The 16216-nt window shown below is 58.0% G+C and overlaps 1 protein-coding gene across 4 annotated transcripts in view; it reads right to left on the bottom strand.

Annotated features, from left to right (window-relative positions):
• Positions 1-477: 477 nt before the first annotated feature.
• NEURL1 (neuralized E3 ubiquitin protein ligase 1) overlaps positions 478-16216 on the bottom strand; it is a 77581-nt gene continuing 61842 nt past the window's right edge. For 2 of the 4 annotated variants that reach the window (XM_008270468.5, XM_070057277.1), the window contains exons 4-6: positions 7256-7936; positions 3066-3212; positions 478-2595 (exon numbers count right to left, since the gene is read on the bottom strand). In XM_008270468.5, coding sequence (XP_008268690.3) covers positions 2357-2595; positions 3066-3212; positions 7256-7936 — 1067 coding nt within the window. In that variant the 3' untranslated portion in view covers positions 478-2356. The remainder of the gene's footprint in view (positions 2596-3065; positions 3213-7255; positions 7937-16216) is intronic. The other 2 variants (XM_089314357.1, XM_089314358.1) reach the window with 1 other exon arrangement.

The raw sequence follows: 16216 nt of genomic DNA on the forward strand, positions 1-16216 counted from the left end.
TTCCCAAGATCTCTGTCCAGTAGCCTTCCATTTGGTGTACACCTCCACACCTGACTGTGGGAACACAGCTGAGCTCCAGCCAAAGGTTGGGGCCAGCCACGGGAGGCCCTGTTCCTGGGGAGTCAGCACAGCCCCTGAGTGGCGGGGACTTGTCATTCCCTCCATCAGCCCCTAGGTGGCACTGCTGATCCCACAAGGACCTCAGCGAGGTTGGGCCCTGCTCAGCCTCCAGGGGAAGCAGAGCATCCTCCCAGAGGAGGCTGGGGCTCCTGCTCCCCACAGCACCAGAGGGCCATGGCTTTACCCTTTTGAGACTCACCTGACATGCCAGCTCCTGCTGTCCAAGCCACAGGTCACACTCCAGCCCCCCAGCCCAGGGAGTCTGTCCCACCTCTTGAGGACTCCCATCCATATCCAGGACACCTGATCTCCAGGGTCCACCCTTTCCAACCTCTGCACACACAGCACAGCCCTGAGGCTGGTACGAAATCACCTTTATTCACAATCACAGCGACCCGAGTTCACAAAGGAGGCAGCAGCTACCCTTGCACTAACAGACAATGAATGATGGGCTTCCGCTCCCCAGCCTTCAGGCCAGGCAGCCCCTACACTTAAGGCCTTTCTTTGCCTCTGGATGGGATCGCCCAAGGCAGGTGACAGAGAGGAAGAGACCCAGAGTAGAACGGGCCTGCCCAGGGGCTGCAGGCCCCGCCCACCGCACATCCCCATCACACCACCCCATGGCAGCCCCACCAGAGTTCCCAAAAGTCAAACAGAAAGCACCCCCACAGGTACACACAACCATTTCACAGAGGAGGAAGCTTAGGTTCAGAGGGGCAATGACCCAGCCAGGACCACACAGCCAGTCAGTAGCCACGACTAGAACCTCAGGACCCAGCTGTCATGGAAGCCGCCATCTAGGGCGGCAGAGGCTAGGAGGCAGGGGAGCCAAAGCCCAGACAGGGCGGGCAGGGCTGAACTGCCCATAACCCAAGAGCGGGGCACTCTTCCCAAGGACCCAGAACAGCCGAGCAGTGTGGAGAGGCACCTCTGCCCTCTGTGACAAGGCTCCTCCAGCTCTGCTCCCCAACTCATATGCCCCCCAAGCCTTCCCAGAACTTTCCATGCCTACATGGAGGGGAGAGCTCTCAGGCCACCTGATGTCCCAGGTGACCCAGCTTCGGGCCAGAGAGGAACAGCCCTCTGTGGCCCTGGAAGAGCCACGGGCCCCAGCTTGCCTCTCTGTTCAATGGGCACTATGTGCCAGGAGGCCTCCCGCTGTGGCCCCTCTTCCCAGCTCAGGGTTGTCAGGGCTGACCGTGAGCGCTGCAGCCAGGGTCTGGGCAGGGTGGGGCCGTCCTCTGCTGCCTGTCACCAGGTTCCCCACACAGCAGGGCAGCATTCCCGGGGGCTCACAAAGAAACAAGCAGAAACCCAAAACCCACAAACTGAATAAATAAATAAATAAAAACACGACAAAGGGCTGGTCTTAGCCCAGAGAAGCTCCCGCACACCCTGAAACCCAGGGTCCTCGCTCCTCCTGGACAGGTGACAGCCTCTGAGAAGTGGCCCAGGCCAGCACTGAGCTGTGCAAGGCCAGGCCAGAAAGGGAAGCTGCAAACCTGTTCTCAAGAGACCCTGACACAAGGCAGATCCGCCCCTCAGCCCACACCAAAGGGCCACCCTGAGCAATGGCGTCCGCGAGATGATCGGAGCAGAAAGGCTACGCCAGGACCTGGAGCGCTCCCTGCCATCCACTCGCCCAACCTGGGCGGCGGGCACTGTGGCATGGAGGCTGCACCCTGCCCAGGGGAGGAGCGCCCACTGGCCACCTTGCCCCAGCTGCCAGGCGCAACAGGCAGGAAGAGGGCAGCCAGGAAGCGGGTGTAGCACAGGGAGGCAGTGGCTCAGGAGCTGCTGCTGAGAAGGTTGCACGCTACTCAAGGGCAGCCGGCCGAGGAAGCAAATGGAGGTTACAATCCAGTCTGCACCCCACTCGCCAAGCCACAGGCCCCAGCTCAGGGCCGCATATGCCCAAGGGTACATGTTCTTGCGTTCTCACCATGGTGCCAAGCAGGCCGGAGGGACCTCCTAAAAATCCGCACCAGATGTCCCAGAGGGCTGGGACAGGTGCGGAGCCCTAGCCCTCAGCATGCAGGGGCAGTCGGTGCACAGAAGGCAAAGTGGCCTCCTACCTTGCCCCCACCCAGCGATTGGCTTCTGCCCCCCACACCTCCCTGCCTGATCCTCTTCTCTCCCCAAACCTCCAGGGGCCTCAGTGTCCCATGTTTAATGGAAAAGGAAAAGTTTCCAAAGTGAGGAAGAGAAGGGCCCTGCTGGCTTGCCGTGTGGCAGGCTAGGAGCTGCGGTAGGTCTTGATGATGTCCTTGATGGGGCGGCGGCAGATGGGGCAGCAGGCGTGCAGAGCCTTCTTGAGGCGCAGGCCGCAGGCATAGCAGAGGCACATGTGACCACACGTGTAGATGACCGTGTCCACCGCGTGTTCATAGCAAATGGTGCACTCGTCACTCCACTGGCCCATGCCTGGGGTCACTGGTGACTCGGGCAGGCTCACCGGCGAGTTGGGGGCCGTCCCTGGGGGTGAGGGAGCACCAGTCGGGAAGGGCGCCTGGTTGTAGGTTCCTGGGAAGAGCAGCCCCTGGCCTCCTCTGACCCCACCTTTGGAGAGCCACCGACTGACCCCTACAACCTGTCTTCCAGGCACAGGGAAGAGGCTGAGCCCTGGGCGGCCCCACTGCCAGACCACTCGGCCAGCCCAGGGGCCAGAGTGGCCATCAACAGTGAGAGGGAAAGAAAGGAAGACGCAGGGAAAGGACCCCCACGTTTAAGGCCGGGCCCTCCTGTCTGGTGCTCTTTGGAGAAGCTGCCCAGCTGGAGACAAGAGGATACACCCAGAAGGCACCCCAACAAGGGCTCACTGAACCCAACTCCAGCTCTTCTCAGTGCCAGCCCTGCCCCCCGCTGCCTTGGCTGGGGACTCAGGGAAGGTGTGGCTCAGTCCCACAGCATCGGCTGGGCGGCGCGCAGGGCGGCGGCGTACTTACCACCTGCAGAGCTCCCCAGAGGTCCAGAGCTGCAAGTGCTGAGCAAGGGGTCAGACAGGCGGCTTCCCAGGGCACTGGGTGAGGTTGGTGTGGAGGCAGGGGAGCAGGGGAGCGACGGGATGCCCCGCTCGGCCAGGATGGTAGAGCCTGCAAGAGGGGGGCAGTGTTTGTGAGGGGGCAAGTGGAGCCACCCAGAGGCCTCATCAGAGAAAGCGCGAGCCGAGTCCCTCTTTGGCCAGAGCACAGCCCCCGCTCCTTGTTCTCCCAGACTGGGGGCCCACCATGCTCTGGCCTCACTACATCAGCAGTCTCAAACCAGCCCCGGCCCAAACCCCACTGCCACCCCTCCTTGGCAACCTTCACCTTGCAGGGTCCCAGGGCAGAGAATAAAGCCCCCAGCTCCCCCCACGCTCCCCCCTTCATAGCCCTGCCCTCTCCACTGATGTCCCCAGATGCCACCCACATCCTCGGCACTGGCACTGGCGAAACGCCTTCCCCTCCTCCCCCTGTGCACATCCTGCCTTCCCTCACTGCTCTCCGCCTCCCCACTCCTCCTCAACAAATCCCTATTGAGGGCCCAAAGCTATCAATAGCCATAAAGCTGGGGACAGGGCCTTGTCCTCAAAGAGCTAACTGCCCAGGGAACCTCCTGGGGCTATCCTCAAACCCACCCCTCTGGGCAGCCTTGACCCTCTCCTGCAAACCATACCACCACACTGAGCTCTGAGCAGGGCACGCCTGACAAACACTAGGCCTGGGGACCACTTGCTCTTTGCGCTGGAATCCAGCTTGGTTTCTCCAGAGAAACCATTAGCGTTTGAGAACAGGAAACCTTACTCACCTGTGATTCCCCAACAGATGCTAACACAATACCCTGCACACAAGCAGGTGTTCAGGGAGGTTATTTTTTATTATTAGTTCTAGTGCTACTCTACGGCACTTGAGACACTGCTCAGGACACCTGTATCCCATAGGGAGTGCCTGGGGTCAAGTTCCAGCTTCCTGCTAATGCACACCCTGTCGCTCCCCGTCTTCGTGGAGGAACGACACAGGACCCTGCGCTGTTCTTTCGTCTGCTCGGCCCTCCCCAGGTTTGCTGCTGGTTCTTCCCGGGTTGGCTACTGTCCCTTCCACCTCCGTGGAAGGGCGATTCCCCCTGCCACATTCCCCACTTCCGCGGGGGAGCGGCACACCGCCGGCCGGCTCTCTCGGGGGCTGCACAGGTGTTCCCCTTAGATGTTCCTCCTAGATGTTCCTGGTGCATGCCGTCTCTCTCCTCCTTTATAGTCCTCTTCCACCAATCCCAACTCTGCTACCCACACGCCGAGTACGCTGCTCTCCTCCAATCAGGAGCAGGTCCCACAGTTTATTGGTTGAACTGGAGGCAGCTGTGTAGAAGCTGTTTCCCTTCTCAGTGCCATATTGTGGGAAAGCAGATGCATAGAATAAGTCTTAATTCCAGTAACTTAGTCTAGTCCGAGTTGCTCCCAGTTGCTCCCCACACACCCTGAGAGGCAGATACTGGCTCAAGGACTAGGGTCCCTGCCAACCACATAGGATACTCAGATGGAGTTCCAGGCTCCTGGCTTCAGCCTGGCCCAGGCCTGGTTGTTGCAGACATTTGGGTAATAACGTAAATCTTTATCTTTCTTTCTCTCTCCCTCCCTCATGCTCCCCATCTCTCTGTCTCCTTGCCTTTCAAATAACCTAGGTTTAAAAAATATTTTTAAAAAATAATTAGCATTATTCTAATAACATTTAGGGATGGGTGTTTGACACAGTGGGTTAAATGTCACTTGCAGGGACAGTACTATAGAAGGCGCAGTGGGTTAAGCCACCACCTGTGCACTAGCTCAAGTCCCAGCTATTCTACTTTTTTTTTTTTTTTTTTTTTTTTTTGGACAGGCAGAGTGGACAGTGAGAGCAGTGAGAGAGACAAAGAGAAAGGTCTTCCTTTGCCGTTGGTTCACCCTCCAAAGGCCGCTGTGGCCGGCGTGCTGCGGCCGGTGCACTGCGCTGATCCAAAGCCAGGAGCCAGGTGCTTCTCCTGGTCTCCCATGCGGGTGCAGGGCCCAAGCACTTGGGCCATCCTCCACTGCACTCCCGGGCCACAGCAGAGAGCTGGACTGGAAGAGGAGCAACCGGGACCAGAACCAGGTGCCCATATGGGATGCTGGCACCGCAGGCGGAGGATTAACCTAGTGAGCCACAGCGCTAGCCCCGGTCTTTTTTTTTTTTAAGATTTATTTATTTTGCTTTAAAGTCAGAAGTCAGATTTACACAGAGAGAGAAGGAGAGGCAGAGAGAGACAGAGGTCTTCCATCCACTGGTTCACTCCCCAGTTGGCCGCAACAGCTGGAGGTGTGCTAATCGGAAGCCACGAGCTTCTTCCAGGTCTCCCACATGGGTGCAGGGGCCCAAGGACTTGGGCCATCCTCCACTGCTCTCCCAGGCCATAGCAGAGAGCTGGATAGGAAGTGGGGCAGCCAGGTCTCAAAGTGGCGCCCATATGGGATGCTGGCACTGCAGGCGGCGGCTTTACCCACTACACCCTAGTGGCAGCCCCTTCATTTGGTCTTTTTCAAGAGCTGGACATCCCAATGGATTCAACTGAATTTCACAAATCCCATACTCACTATCACCAACATTACATACACAAACTCATGCACACAGGTACTATGCCGTGGTACAGAAGGTAAAGCCACCGCCTGCAAAACGGGCATCATGTTCCGGCTGCTCTGCTTCTCATCCAAGTCCCTGCTAATGGCCTGGGAAAAGCAGGGGAAGATGGCCCAAGTGCTTGGGCCCATGCTACCCACATGGGGGATCTGGAAAAAGCTGGCTTCAGCCTGGCCCAGCCCCAGCCGTCATGGCCATCTGGGGAGTACGAACCAGTAGATGGAAGATCGGTCTGTCTCTCTCCCTCTCTCTTTCTCTCAGATTTTCAAATAAATAAATCTTAAAAAAAAAAAAAAACACACAGGGGGCCTGGCATTGTGGTGCATTAGGTTAAGCTTCTGCTTGAGACAACAGCATCCCTTATGGAAATACCAGTGTGAGTCTCAACTACTCTGCCCAGAAAGGCAGAGGAAGATGGCCCAAGCATTGGGCCCATGCCACCCATACCACCCATGTGGGAGACCCAGATGGACTTCCTAGATCTAGCCTAGATCTACCTATTGTGGCTTTTAGGGAGTGAACCAGCAAGATGGAAGATTCATATTGTCACTTTCTCTTTCCCTTTCAAATAAATAATCTTAAAAACTAAAAATCAGGCACCTGGAACCAATCCAAGATCTACAGACAGAATTGGAATCTCTGCAGATGGGTTGCAAGAATCTTCACTTGAATAATTCTCCAGGTGAGCCACTGAAACCAGCCTAGGCTAACAGAGTGGTTACCAGACCATGGACATCTGCTGGCAGGGGGCGGGGGTGGGGGGTAGTAATAGAGGTCTCAGAAGAAAAGACGTCTGGTCAATCAGTTTGGAAAAGCTGTATACTATAACCAACACCCTCTTCTTAACTCGCACTGCCTATTGAAGGCTGTAATAAACAATCCTTCCTCCCCTTTTAGAATTCCAAATGTTTCCATCACATGCACCTGTTTTCAAAGGACAACCATTGACATCCATAGAACATTCGGGAAGCAAGGCCTGCACCGACCCACATCCCCCCAGGCCTTTCGAGCCCCGTGCCCCAAGCAAGAGCAGGCCCGCAGCTCTCAAGTCCTCCCCATCAAGGGCACCTGCTCAGGGATCCCTCTCGCCCCGCCCCCCCCGTGTCGGGCGTGCCCCGCACAGAGATCACGTGACCGATACACCCACCCGTGTTTCTCACTCTCACTCACAGCCCTCCTGAGGCGCCGGGACCTCTGTTCTGATTTTGTACCAACACAAGCCTCACCTCAAACAGTCGCTGGTGGAAATATCCACCCATGTTTAAGCGGCACCTGGGGCGTGTGTACGCTGCTCTGTACGTATCCCTGAGAAAGCAGGTGGGCCCGACTCTGGGCCTTTTAATCACCCCCTCCCCAGGTGGGCCTCCTGACCCCTGAGAGCAGCCGAGAACGCACCTCGCCCACCTGTGATTCCTTAGCAAGGCCCTGGGCGCGGAGGGGCTGAGAGTTTGCTCAGTGTCCCTACCCGGGCCGTCCCCTGTGTGCAGGGCAGGCGCGCCGCAGGCACTCACCGAGAATGCGGACCTGCGTGATGGCGCCGTGCAGGCCGAAGAGCATCCAGAGCGGCTGCGAGGCGTCCACGCACAGCTGCATGCCGGCGGCCGCGCCGTTGTGGCTGAGGTGCAGCTCGCCGTCTGCGTTGACCACCAGGCCCAGGATGTCGCCGCTGTGCAGGGGCCCGGGCACGCGGCACACGGCCCAGAACTCCTTGCGGTCCACCAAGGCCTCGGGGCTGAAGGGCAGGTCCGCGGGCCGCAGCGTGCCGGGGTCGCACGTGGTCACGCCGAAGGAGAGCGCGCCAGGCCGCGCGCCGCCCGAGCGCGTGACCTTGACAAAGATGGTCTCGGCCACGCGCACGGGCCGGCTGGTGAAGACGAGCGCGCGCTCGTCGCGCCCGTGCTCCAGGCGCGCCACCGTCTGCTCGTCCAGGATGCGGACGTGCGCGCCGGCGCGCAGCGCGTGGAAGCGCAGGTCGCCGTCGAGTTGCGCGGGCAGCGCGCGGCTGTGCTGCGAGTTGAGCGAGTTCTGCGGGATCGGGCAGCCGCCGGCCGGCGCGCCCTCGTCGCCCGGCACGTTGAGGTCGCAAAGGCTCACGGAGAGGCGCGCCTCGTCGGCTTCGCGCCGCAGCGACGGCCGCCGCAGGGCGGTGAGCGAGCGCGGCCGCAGGCAGTCGGGCAGCACCAGCTCGCTGTCTGCGGCGGGGAGGGCGAGAGAGGGGCGACCGTCACCCGGGCGCCCGGTGAAGCGCGCGCCACCCACACGCGCGCCGGCCGGCCGAGGGCACAGAAAATGCCCTGACAGGTCATAAATGAAGTTTCCTCAGCAGTCAGGGAACAGGGCTGTGCAGGACCCGCTAGTTGTTTATCAAAGCGCTCAGGTTGCATGGACCTGCACCAGACTTGAGCCCATAGAACGCTTAAGTGCTTAGAAGTGCTTTCTTGGTCTGTACCTCTAATTTTAAAATATATATATATATAATTTTTTTAACTTTTCAACCCTGGACCCCAGCTCTTTTGTCCCTAGCACCTAGCGTAGCGTGCAGCACAGCCCGTGAATACCTGCGGAAGCCACGGATGACTCCTTAACAGGAGGGCGCCATCCGGAGCCCACACGCCCCTCTTGGCTCACACTGTCCCCCGTGACGCTAACTTTTGAGTTACCCTCGCCACATGCTGGACAGGCTGAGAGAGCTTCAGTAGATTCCTCCCAGATACCCTGTCATACCATACCAGTAATACAGAGTGTACTTTGTAGAAAACACAGTTCAGCAAGAACTGAGCGCCTGCCACCCAAATGCATTTTTATTACTTGGATGTACGACCTGTCAGCCTTTTGAAATGCATTTTAGTTGCTTTTTTTAATGCAAACGTTGAGTCATGCTAAATAGACACCAGTTTTTTAACCTCTTATGGATAATAAATCACTTTGAAAGCACGGTGGTAGCTTTGCCCTGTCTCACCAGAAAATTCTTAATCGGTTCTGTGCGTCTCAGAGCACAGAACTGCACAAAGCCATCCACCAGCAAGGATTTCCAACTAAGAACCTAACTACGCAGCTCTCCTTTGTCACGGCTCTTTTTTACCTGATCCCGAACACCTCCCTGTGCCAGTAACTGCTTCCAAAACCATATTCTTGTCACGACCGAGTTACGTCCTGCTTCATGCAGTCCTCTCAGAATGCACGTACTTGCCACGCAACGAGGGTCCAGCCCTGAAGCAGCCCTTGGAGGCGTGCCCATTGCACAGATGAAACCAAAGCGCTTCCGTGGCAGCCAGCGGGGGGGGGGGGGGGGGGACAGACCCAGGACACAAGCAAGGCCCGTCCTGCTCCCAGCACCACATCCTTCACTCCCAGCCCCTCTTCTCCGGGAGTCAGTGTCCCCCAATTTCCCTGGCACCACTCTAAGCCCTGGCTCATCTCACCCTGGAGGCTGCTCTGTGCGCCCAACCCGGGAGAACGGACCCTCACCTCTGGGGACTGCCTAAGGCTGCCGGGTGCTAGGGTGTAACCATGGAACGTGGGGGCACTGGTCTGGGAGAGACACTCTCTAAATCCCCCCCCTTTCTGTTCTCCCCAGCCCCTGTTTTCCTGCCCCTTCCAGGAACTGTGGGGTCAGGGCCCTCCCCCTATGCCTCCTGCCACTCCAGAGACGCCTCGTGGGGCCTGGCTGGTTGGGGTTTCCCAGCATGGTGCTGGCAAGGAAGAGGGAGCCAACTGGAAAATGCGATTATTCCAGGGAATTGACTCAGTGACAGGGATGGGGCAGAGAGGCTGGGGGCTGCAGAGAGGCAGAGGCGAGGACCCGCATGGTGGGGGCTGTGTGGGTGGCAATGGCGAGAGCTCTGCTCACCTGGACGTGGGGAACAGCCCCTGCTCCTCCACCCTCAGGGACTCTAGGCTGTGGCCCTGGGGACTCAGATGTTGGAGAGGGGAACAGCAGGGGAAACAGGAACCAAGTGCTCAGAGCAGCCCTGGCCTCGGTGGGTATGCCCACTCCCAGGTGCTCGCCCTCTCCAGAGGCCCGCTAATCTGTCTGTAAGTGCTTCCTTCCCTGAAGCTGACGTCCACCTCCCTGTATTTAACCCACTACCTCCTGGGCTGCCTATGAGCCCCATATTGGAAAAACCTCTGCTCGGGGAACATCTGTATGCCCACACACCTTCCCACCCGCAGACCGTGAGCAGAAGCAGACTCCGTACTCCAGCTGCGCTCTGGCCATCACCTTCCTTGCTAGGCACACTGGACCTCTAATAATGCCACCTTTAGGGTTCTTTGGTAAACAAAACCATACACTTGTAGGCAATGAATTTTAAGTCATCACCCTGGGTTCAAATCCTAGTTCTTCCATTTTCTGTATCTCAAAAGTCATATGATGGGGCTGGCGCTGTGGTGCAGCAGGTAAAGCCGCCGCCTGCAGTGCCAGCATTCCATATGGGCGCCGGTTCGAGTCCCAGCTGCTCCACTTCTGATCCAGCTCTCTGCTATGGCCTGGGAAAGCAGTGGAAGATGGGCCAAGTCCTTGGGTCCCTGCACCCACATGGGAGACCCAGAAGAAGCTCCTGGCTCCTGGCTTCGGATTGGCGCAGCTCCAGCCGTTGCGGCCAACTGGGGAGTGAACCAGCGGATGGAAGACCTCTCTAACTCTCCTTTTCTCTGTGTGTAGCTCTGCCTTTCAAATAAATAAAACTTAAAAAAAAAAAAAAAAGTCATATGACCCTGAGGACAAGTGGGAGGACAAGTAGTAGCTCCACCTGCTGGGGTCTCTCTTCTGCAGCAGTGAAGTTAGCATCTACTGAGTGATAGAAAATCTGTATCACTCCCCTAGAAGATGAAGCACCTCTGCACCTGGTAGAGTACCTGGCACACAATGGCCCTGAGGTTACTGTGGGACATCTTACATATCACTTACAGGCCACAGGGTTCAGAAGACAGGGCATGGGCTCCGGGGTGATGCCGGCCTGGGCTTAAATGTCCAATCCTGCCCTTGGCTGTTGGCCCTGGGTAACCAACTTTCCTCCCCGTCTCAACTTGCTCCCCTAGATGCCTTGAAAGGTTGTTGCTGGGACCAGTGGTGGAGTGGGAAGCGCCGGGCACCTGGCTGGCACCTGGCAGCCTCAGGTAGAGTCTGTTAACCAGGGTCAGGTCCACCTGCACTCAGAGCACTGGCTCTGTGAACCTTGATGTTGGATGACATCAGTCATGATGGGCACCTGGGACATAGTCACCAAACGAAATCACTGCCTAAAGACCAGAAGGAAAAACTAGAACAGTAGAGAATACAGGAGAAGGGAAGAGAAGCAGAGGAAGATGGAGAGAGAGGAGAAGGGGGTGGGGAAAACACACGTTTGGCCTTGCTTGAAACATGGCTGGAGCTGGGGGCAGGGGGTGGTGGCGGCAGGAGTCTCTGGGGAAGAGCTAGAGACCGAGTGAATCCCAGAGGTCAACGCGCAGCCCAAGGTTGTCTTCTCTCCCTTCCCCTCCGCCCCTCCAGGGTCAGCAGCAGCTGCAGGCAGCCAGCGGGCTCCAAAATAACCGCCCATCCGTGGGCCCAGCTGCGTCGAGGCCCTGAAATAGATGAAACTCGAGCTGGAGGAGCTGGCGGGAGCGCCCTGTGCCAGAGAGACCGCCAAGTACCCGGCTGCGCGAAGCAGCATCAAGTCAGCGGGTCAGGGTGGTGTCCAGACCCCCAGGCCGTGCAGCCCAAGCCGAGGGACCAACCTCAGCCGAGGACTTTGCCCTAGGGTACAGCTGCGGGAAAGCAGATGGTAACCTGGAGCCCCAAGCAGGGGTGGCCCCCATTTGAAGGCAATGAGTGATGGGAGGGCAATGAGGACGCCCATTTTGGAGGTGTTTATGAGACGGGAACCACGAGGCCTCCGGGGAAGTAGCCAAGGTGGCTCCGCTCCATGTCCCTCTTTCAGGAAGCAACCTGTCTGTGCAGTAACCGGCCCTCCTCCCCACACTCACCAGCCCAATGTGTGCCCAGCCCTCAAGCAGCGGTGTGGGCACCTGGGCCATGGGGAGTCAGTAGCCAGTGGGAGGGTCGAGGCTTTGGGGCAGGAAAATATTTGAATACAACTTAGATACAAGCATCTTGGCTTCTGGATTAGCCAAGGCCTTAGAAGAACTAAGGGAATCCCTTTATCCCTGTGCAGTACTCACTCAGCCTTGGCTAGAGTGCCCTGGGGGACAGGAAGCTCACCACCTCCCAGGCTCCCTGTCCCTGTCCCCTATCTTGGAATAAGTACGACTAGCAGAAGACTGCCCATGCCCTAGATGCACTCCCTGGGGCCCCTCTGGGTCCTCTCTTCTGTAGGATAAGGATTTCCAATGGGGCTGAGTCCCTGGCCTCTGTGTCTTGGAAGAGACAGGATTGTGCCTGGGCTGAAAGACAGGAGGCTGGGACTGCAAACTGTTAACAAACGCCTGGAGAGGGGTCTGTACGGGGCCAGCTGCTACCCCGAGAGCCGCCTGCCGGTGCCGGGTAACCCAGGCGAGGCCTGGGCGCTGGCGCAGGGGCCTCCTTTGAAGCAGGGCCACCATCAGCCAGGAGTCGTGTTTGTTTAGATTCTCACATCCTGAGCCCTGGATAATCTTTAACCACGGGTCAGCCTGCAGCGCCCAGCAGGCGACGGGGGCCCCTGTCTGGAAGGAGCTGCCAGCCCATTTGCTGTCTCCATAAACATCCTCTTGCTGGTGCGCATCTGGCACAGGGTAGGGAACAGGGAGGGCAAGGGCACGGCTTGGCCAGGGCAGGGCTTCTCCCCCTCTCTGGGCAGTGCCCGAAACCCACACCGCCTCCGCCTTCCCCCTTTAAACCCACCCACAGGGAAGCTGGGGGAAGCAAGCGCATTTTCAGAGGCTCCCAGAGAGAAGAGCGGAGTGTCCCGGAATCACCCACAGCACAGGCCCTAAGATTTATAGGATCTGCCAGCCACACGCTCTTATAGATTGTCTGCATCATCTGGCCTAGCAGTTCCCAGCTTTCTCTTCTTATGCAGGAGATGCCTCTCGTCTGGCTAAAACCTAGGAGCTGGCCTCTGTGGAACCCAGTGTTGCAGGAGCCCCGGCTGGGGAACTCGCCCTTGCTCCCAGAAACAATTTAGGGTGTATGGCTCTCCTCTTATCCTGACACAGGGCTCCCCCTTCCAGCTGCAGGACTGGCACAGGCCCCTGTCTCTCTTTTAGAGGGGAGGGGGCTTTTAAAAGGAGGTATTCCTTTGTAACCTAAAGACAGCAGCAGTCCATGTGTGTAATCACTAAGAGCGACAGAGCTCATGATGCCCAAATAACCCCAGAGGAGAATGAGGCACAGGGAAGTTGAGAAACTGCCCAAAGCCAGGAGTGGCCAAGTCTTGACTCCAGGGGTCTCCTGCTTCCAAAAGAAGGGCTTTGTCCCCAACACTGCAAGGCCCCTGCACCCCCACCCCATCTCTCCAGGGTCTCCAGAACTGTCTTTTGGACCACTAGGTGGAAACATGAAACACCCTTTCTGTGCATTAGAGACAGTACTGGGGGCCAGCGCAGTGGTGTAGCAGGTAAAGCTGCCGCCTACAGCGCCAGCTTCCCATATGGGCGCTGGTTCTAGTCCCGGCTGCTCCTCTTCTGATCCAGCTCTCTGCTATGGCCTGGGAAAGCAGTAGAAGGCCCAAGTCCTTGGACCTCTGCAGGAGGTCTTCCGGGAGACCCGGAAGAAGCTCCTGGTTCCTGGCTTCGGATTGTCGAAACTCCGGCCACTGCAGCCAACTAAGGAGTGAACCAGCGGATGGAAGACCTCTCTCTCTCTGCCTCTGCCTCTCTGTAATTCTGCCTTTCAAATAAATAAATCTTTAAAAAAAAAGAAAAGAAAGAGTAACGGTGCTCCACGTGGCTGAACTTCACGCAGGAAAACGGAGTGCATGATGGACAGGCAGCTGCAGTGCTGGGACCTGCCCCTGGGACCCACCCCTGGGACCTGCACTGCTGGGACCCTGCTGGCGCCCTCAGTCCTGGTACCTGGAGCGCTCATTCCCCCTGCTCTGCAAGTCCCGTGGGGGCCACAGCTCGCCCTGGGCAGCAATCAGACTTAGCAGGGAGATCAGACAGACTGCCATCTAAAGGAGTAGAAGGCCAAATGCAGCCCAGCTCCACCAACAACCCACTGTGTGACCTGGGCAAGTTACCAGGCCTCGCTGAGCCTCTGCCGCCCTGTCTGCAAAATGGGGGAAAGAGGACCTCTCCTTTCATACAGAGAGGTTTTGTGCAGCCTTCTCGCAGAGCGGGACAACGCAGGATGCAACAGCACTGCTGCCATGTGGACCATCATGTGCTCCGGGCACTCGGGGGAAAGAGGCCACCTTAACCAGGAGAGGAGAGGCAGGCCTCGCGGCGGAGGGCGGGGTTTGGTGTGGGGCCCTGATGCAGTTAGCAGACCTCGGGGTGGGGGGTGGGGGGCAGAAAGGAAGAGCCTGGAGAGTCCCTGAAGCACAAGGAACAGGTCCAAACGAGGAAATTGTCAAAGAGGAAGAAGCAATGAGCGGCATCAGCTCTGTTTCCCATCCCGAGAGCTGGCCCAGGCTCCTTAAACTAATATTTGCCTCTTGGCCCCTAGCAGTAAACCACACCTGAGAGTAAATATTGGTTTAGCCTGGGAAGCGGAAGCCCAGATGGCGGTGTGGTCCTGGTGGGGGAGCACACGCACTCAGCAGGGCCAGGCCGAGGCGCACCTTGGACGGGAGACCGGACCCACGGCTTCGTCTCCAGGGGCCGGGGCTCTGGCTGGAGGGCAGCAGGATTGGCCTCAGACGGCCTCCCGGTGGGTCTCGTACCAAGACCTGGGAAGCGTGCCCAGGGAGGGATGAAGCAGAAAGCCAGGAGCCCTCGGGGCCGGCGCTGAGGCGCAGCAGGTTAGGCCTATCAGAGAGCTGGTTCGAAGCCCAATCCCTGTCCCAGCTGCTCCACTTCCCATCCGGCTCCCTGCTGATGCACCTGGGAAAGCAAAGATGACCCAAGTGCTTGGGTTCCTGCCACCCATATGGGAGATCCGGATAGTTTCTGACTCCTGGCTTGGGCTTGGCCATTGTAGCCATTTGGGGAGTGAACCAGCAGATGGAAGATATCTCTGTGTGTGTGTGTGTGTGTCACTCTGCCTTTCAAATAAGCAAAGTAAACCTTTAAAAAAAGAAAGCCAGGAGCCCCACCTACTGCCCCCCTGGTGCTCCCCCGGGCTCACTCTGACCTGCGCAGCCTGGGAGATCCGCAGGCCAGGGGCGCCTGGCTTCTGGGCAGCTGGAGAACTTGGCCGGGCCCCTCCCCACACCTGGCCTCGTTAGCCACAATTCCCCTTCCTGACCAACTTAACAGCTCAGGAGCTGCCAGAAGCCACCTGTTCCCAGGCCTCTCCTGTGATGCACACACACACCCTCCTGTAATGCACACACACACTCTCCTGTGATGCACACACACATACTCTCCTGTGCACACACACACTCTCCTGTGACACACACACACACCCTCCTGTGATGCAAACACACGCACTCTCCTGTGATGCACACACACACTCCTGTGCACACACACATACTCTCCTGTGATGCACACACACTCTCCTGTGATGCAAACACACGCACTCTCCTGTGCACACACACACTCTCCTGTGATGCACACACACACACACTCTCCTGTGACGCACACATACATCCTCAGCTGTGCACACGCCTCAGCTCCACAAGTCACCTGTTGCCTTTTCTGCTTCTTCTCTTCCTCAAGGGTCTGCTCCCCACTGACGGCTAATTTCCCTCACCTCTGTGGCTCTGCACACCCCTCCTGCCTGACCCACATTGCTCCTCCCCAAGCACTACTTCATCTGCCCTTTTCTTTTTTCCTGCCTCCCTTGCTTCCTGCCTTGAAGCTTATCTCCTACAGGAAATCCTCCTGTGGCTGGATTGCTCCCCAGCCACAACCCCCAGAGTTTTAGTCTCCAGACCACCCTTAACTGCAGAAGGGGAGGTAGACCACCCCACAGCAGTTACTGATGTCTCCCCACTCCTCAAGGAGAGTGGCTGGGTTTTCAATTGTCTGACTCTCCTGCATGTGCCTGAGCTGGGGCAGGGAGCGGAGCAGAAGAGCATGCAGGAGCCCCCTAGATGTGGACTCTTGGTTGGTCGGCCTCCTGCCAGGAGCCAGGGCTCACGTTTCTGAGAGGAGCAAGGAGACCTTGACCCCAGGGTAGCAGCTTATCTCTCCCAGTATTAATCACCCATAAAACCTGTGTGTGCTCCACTGCTGGTGGTTCCTTCTTCCTGGAGGTAGGAAGCTGTTATTCTTGGAGACGCCAGGCCAGGCTCGGGCCAGGGTGCTTGGAAGCAGGAGGGTGATCTGCTGAACCCCAGCTCGGTGGCCAGGTAGCCTGCAAGACCTGGAGCAGGCCTGCCGGGCCACAGCTGGCAGCAGCATGGGTAAAGCGGGCATCAAGCGAGGAGGGGGCAATGCCGGCC

The sequence above is a fragment of the Oryctolagus cuniculus genome, chromosome 15 (genome assembly GCF_051225735.1).
Source record: "Oryctolagus cuniculus isolate XC-2025 breed Fujian yellow rabbit chromosome 15, ASM5122573v1, whole genome shotgun sequence".
Lineage (NCBI taxonomy): Eukaryota > Metazoa > Chordata > Mammalia > Lagomorpha > Leporidae > Oryctolagus > Oryctolagus cuniculus.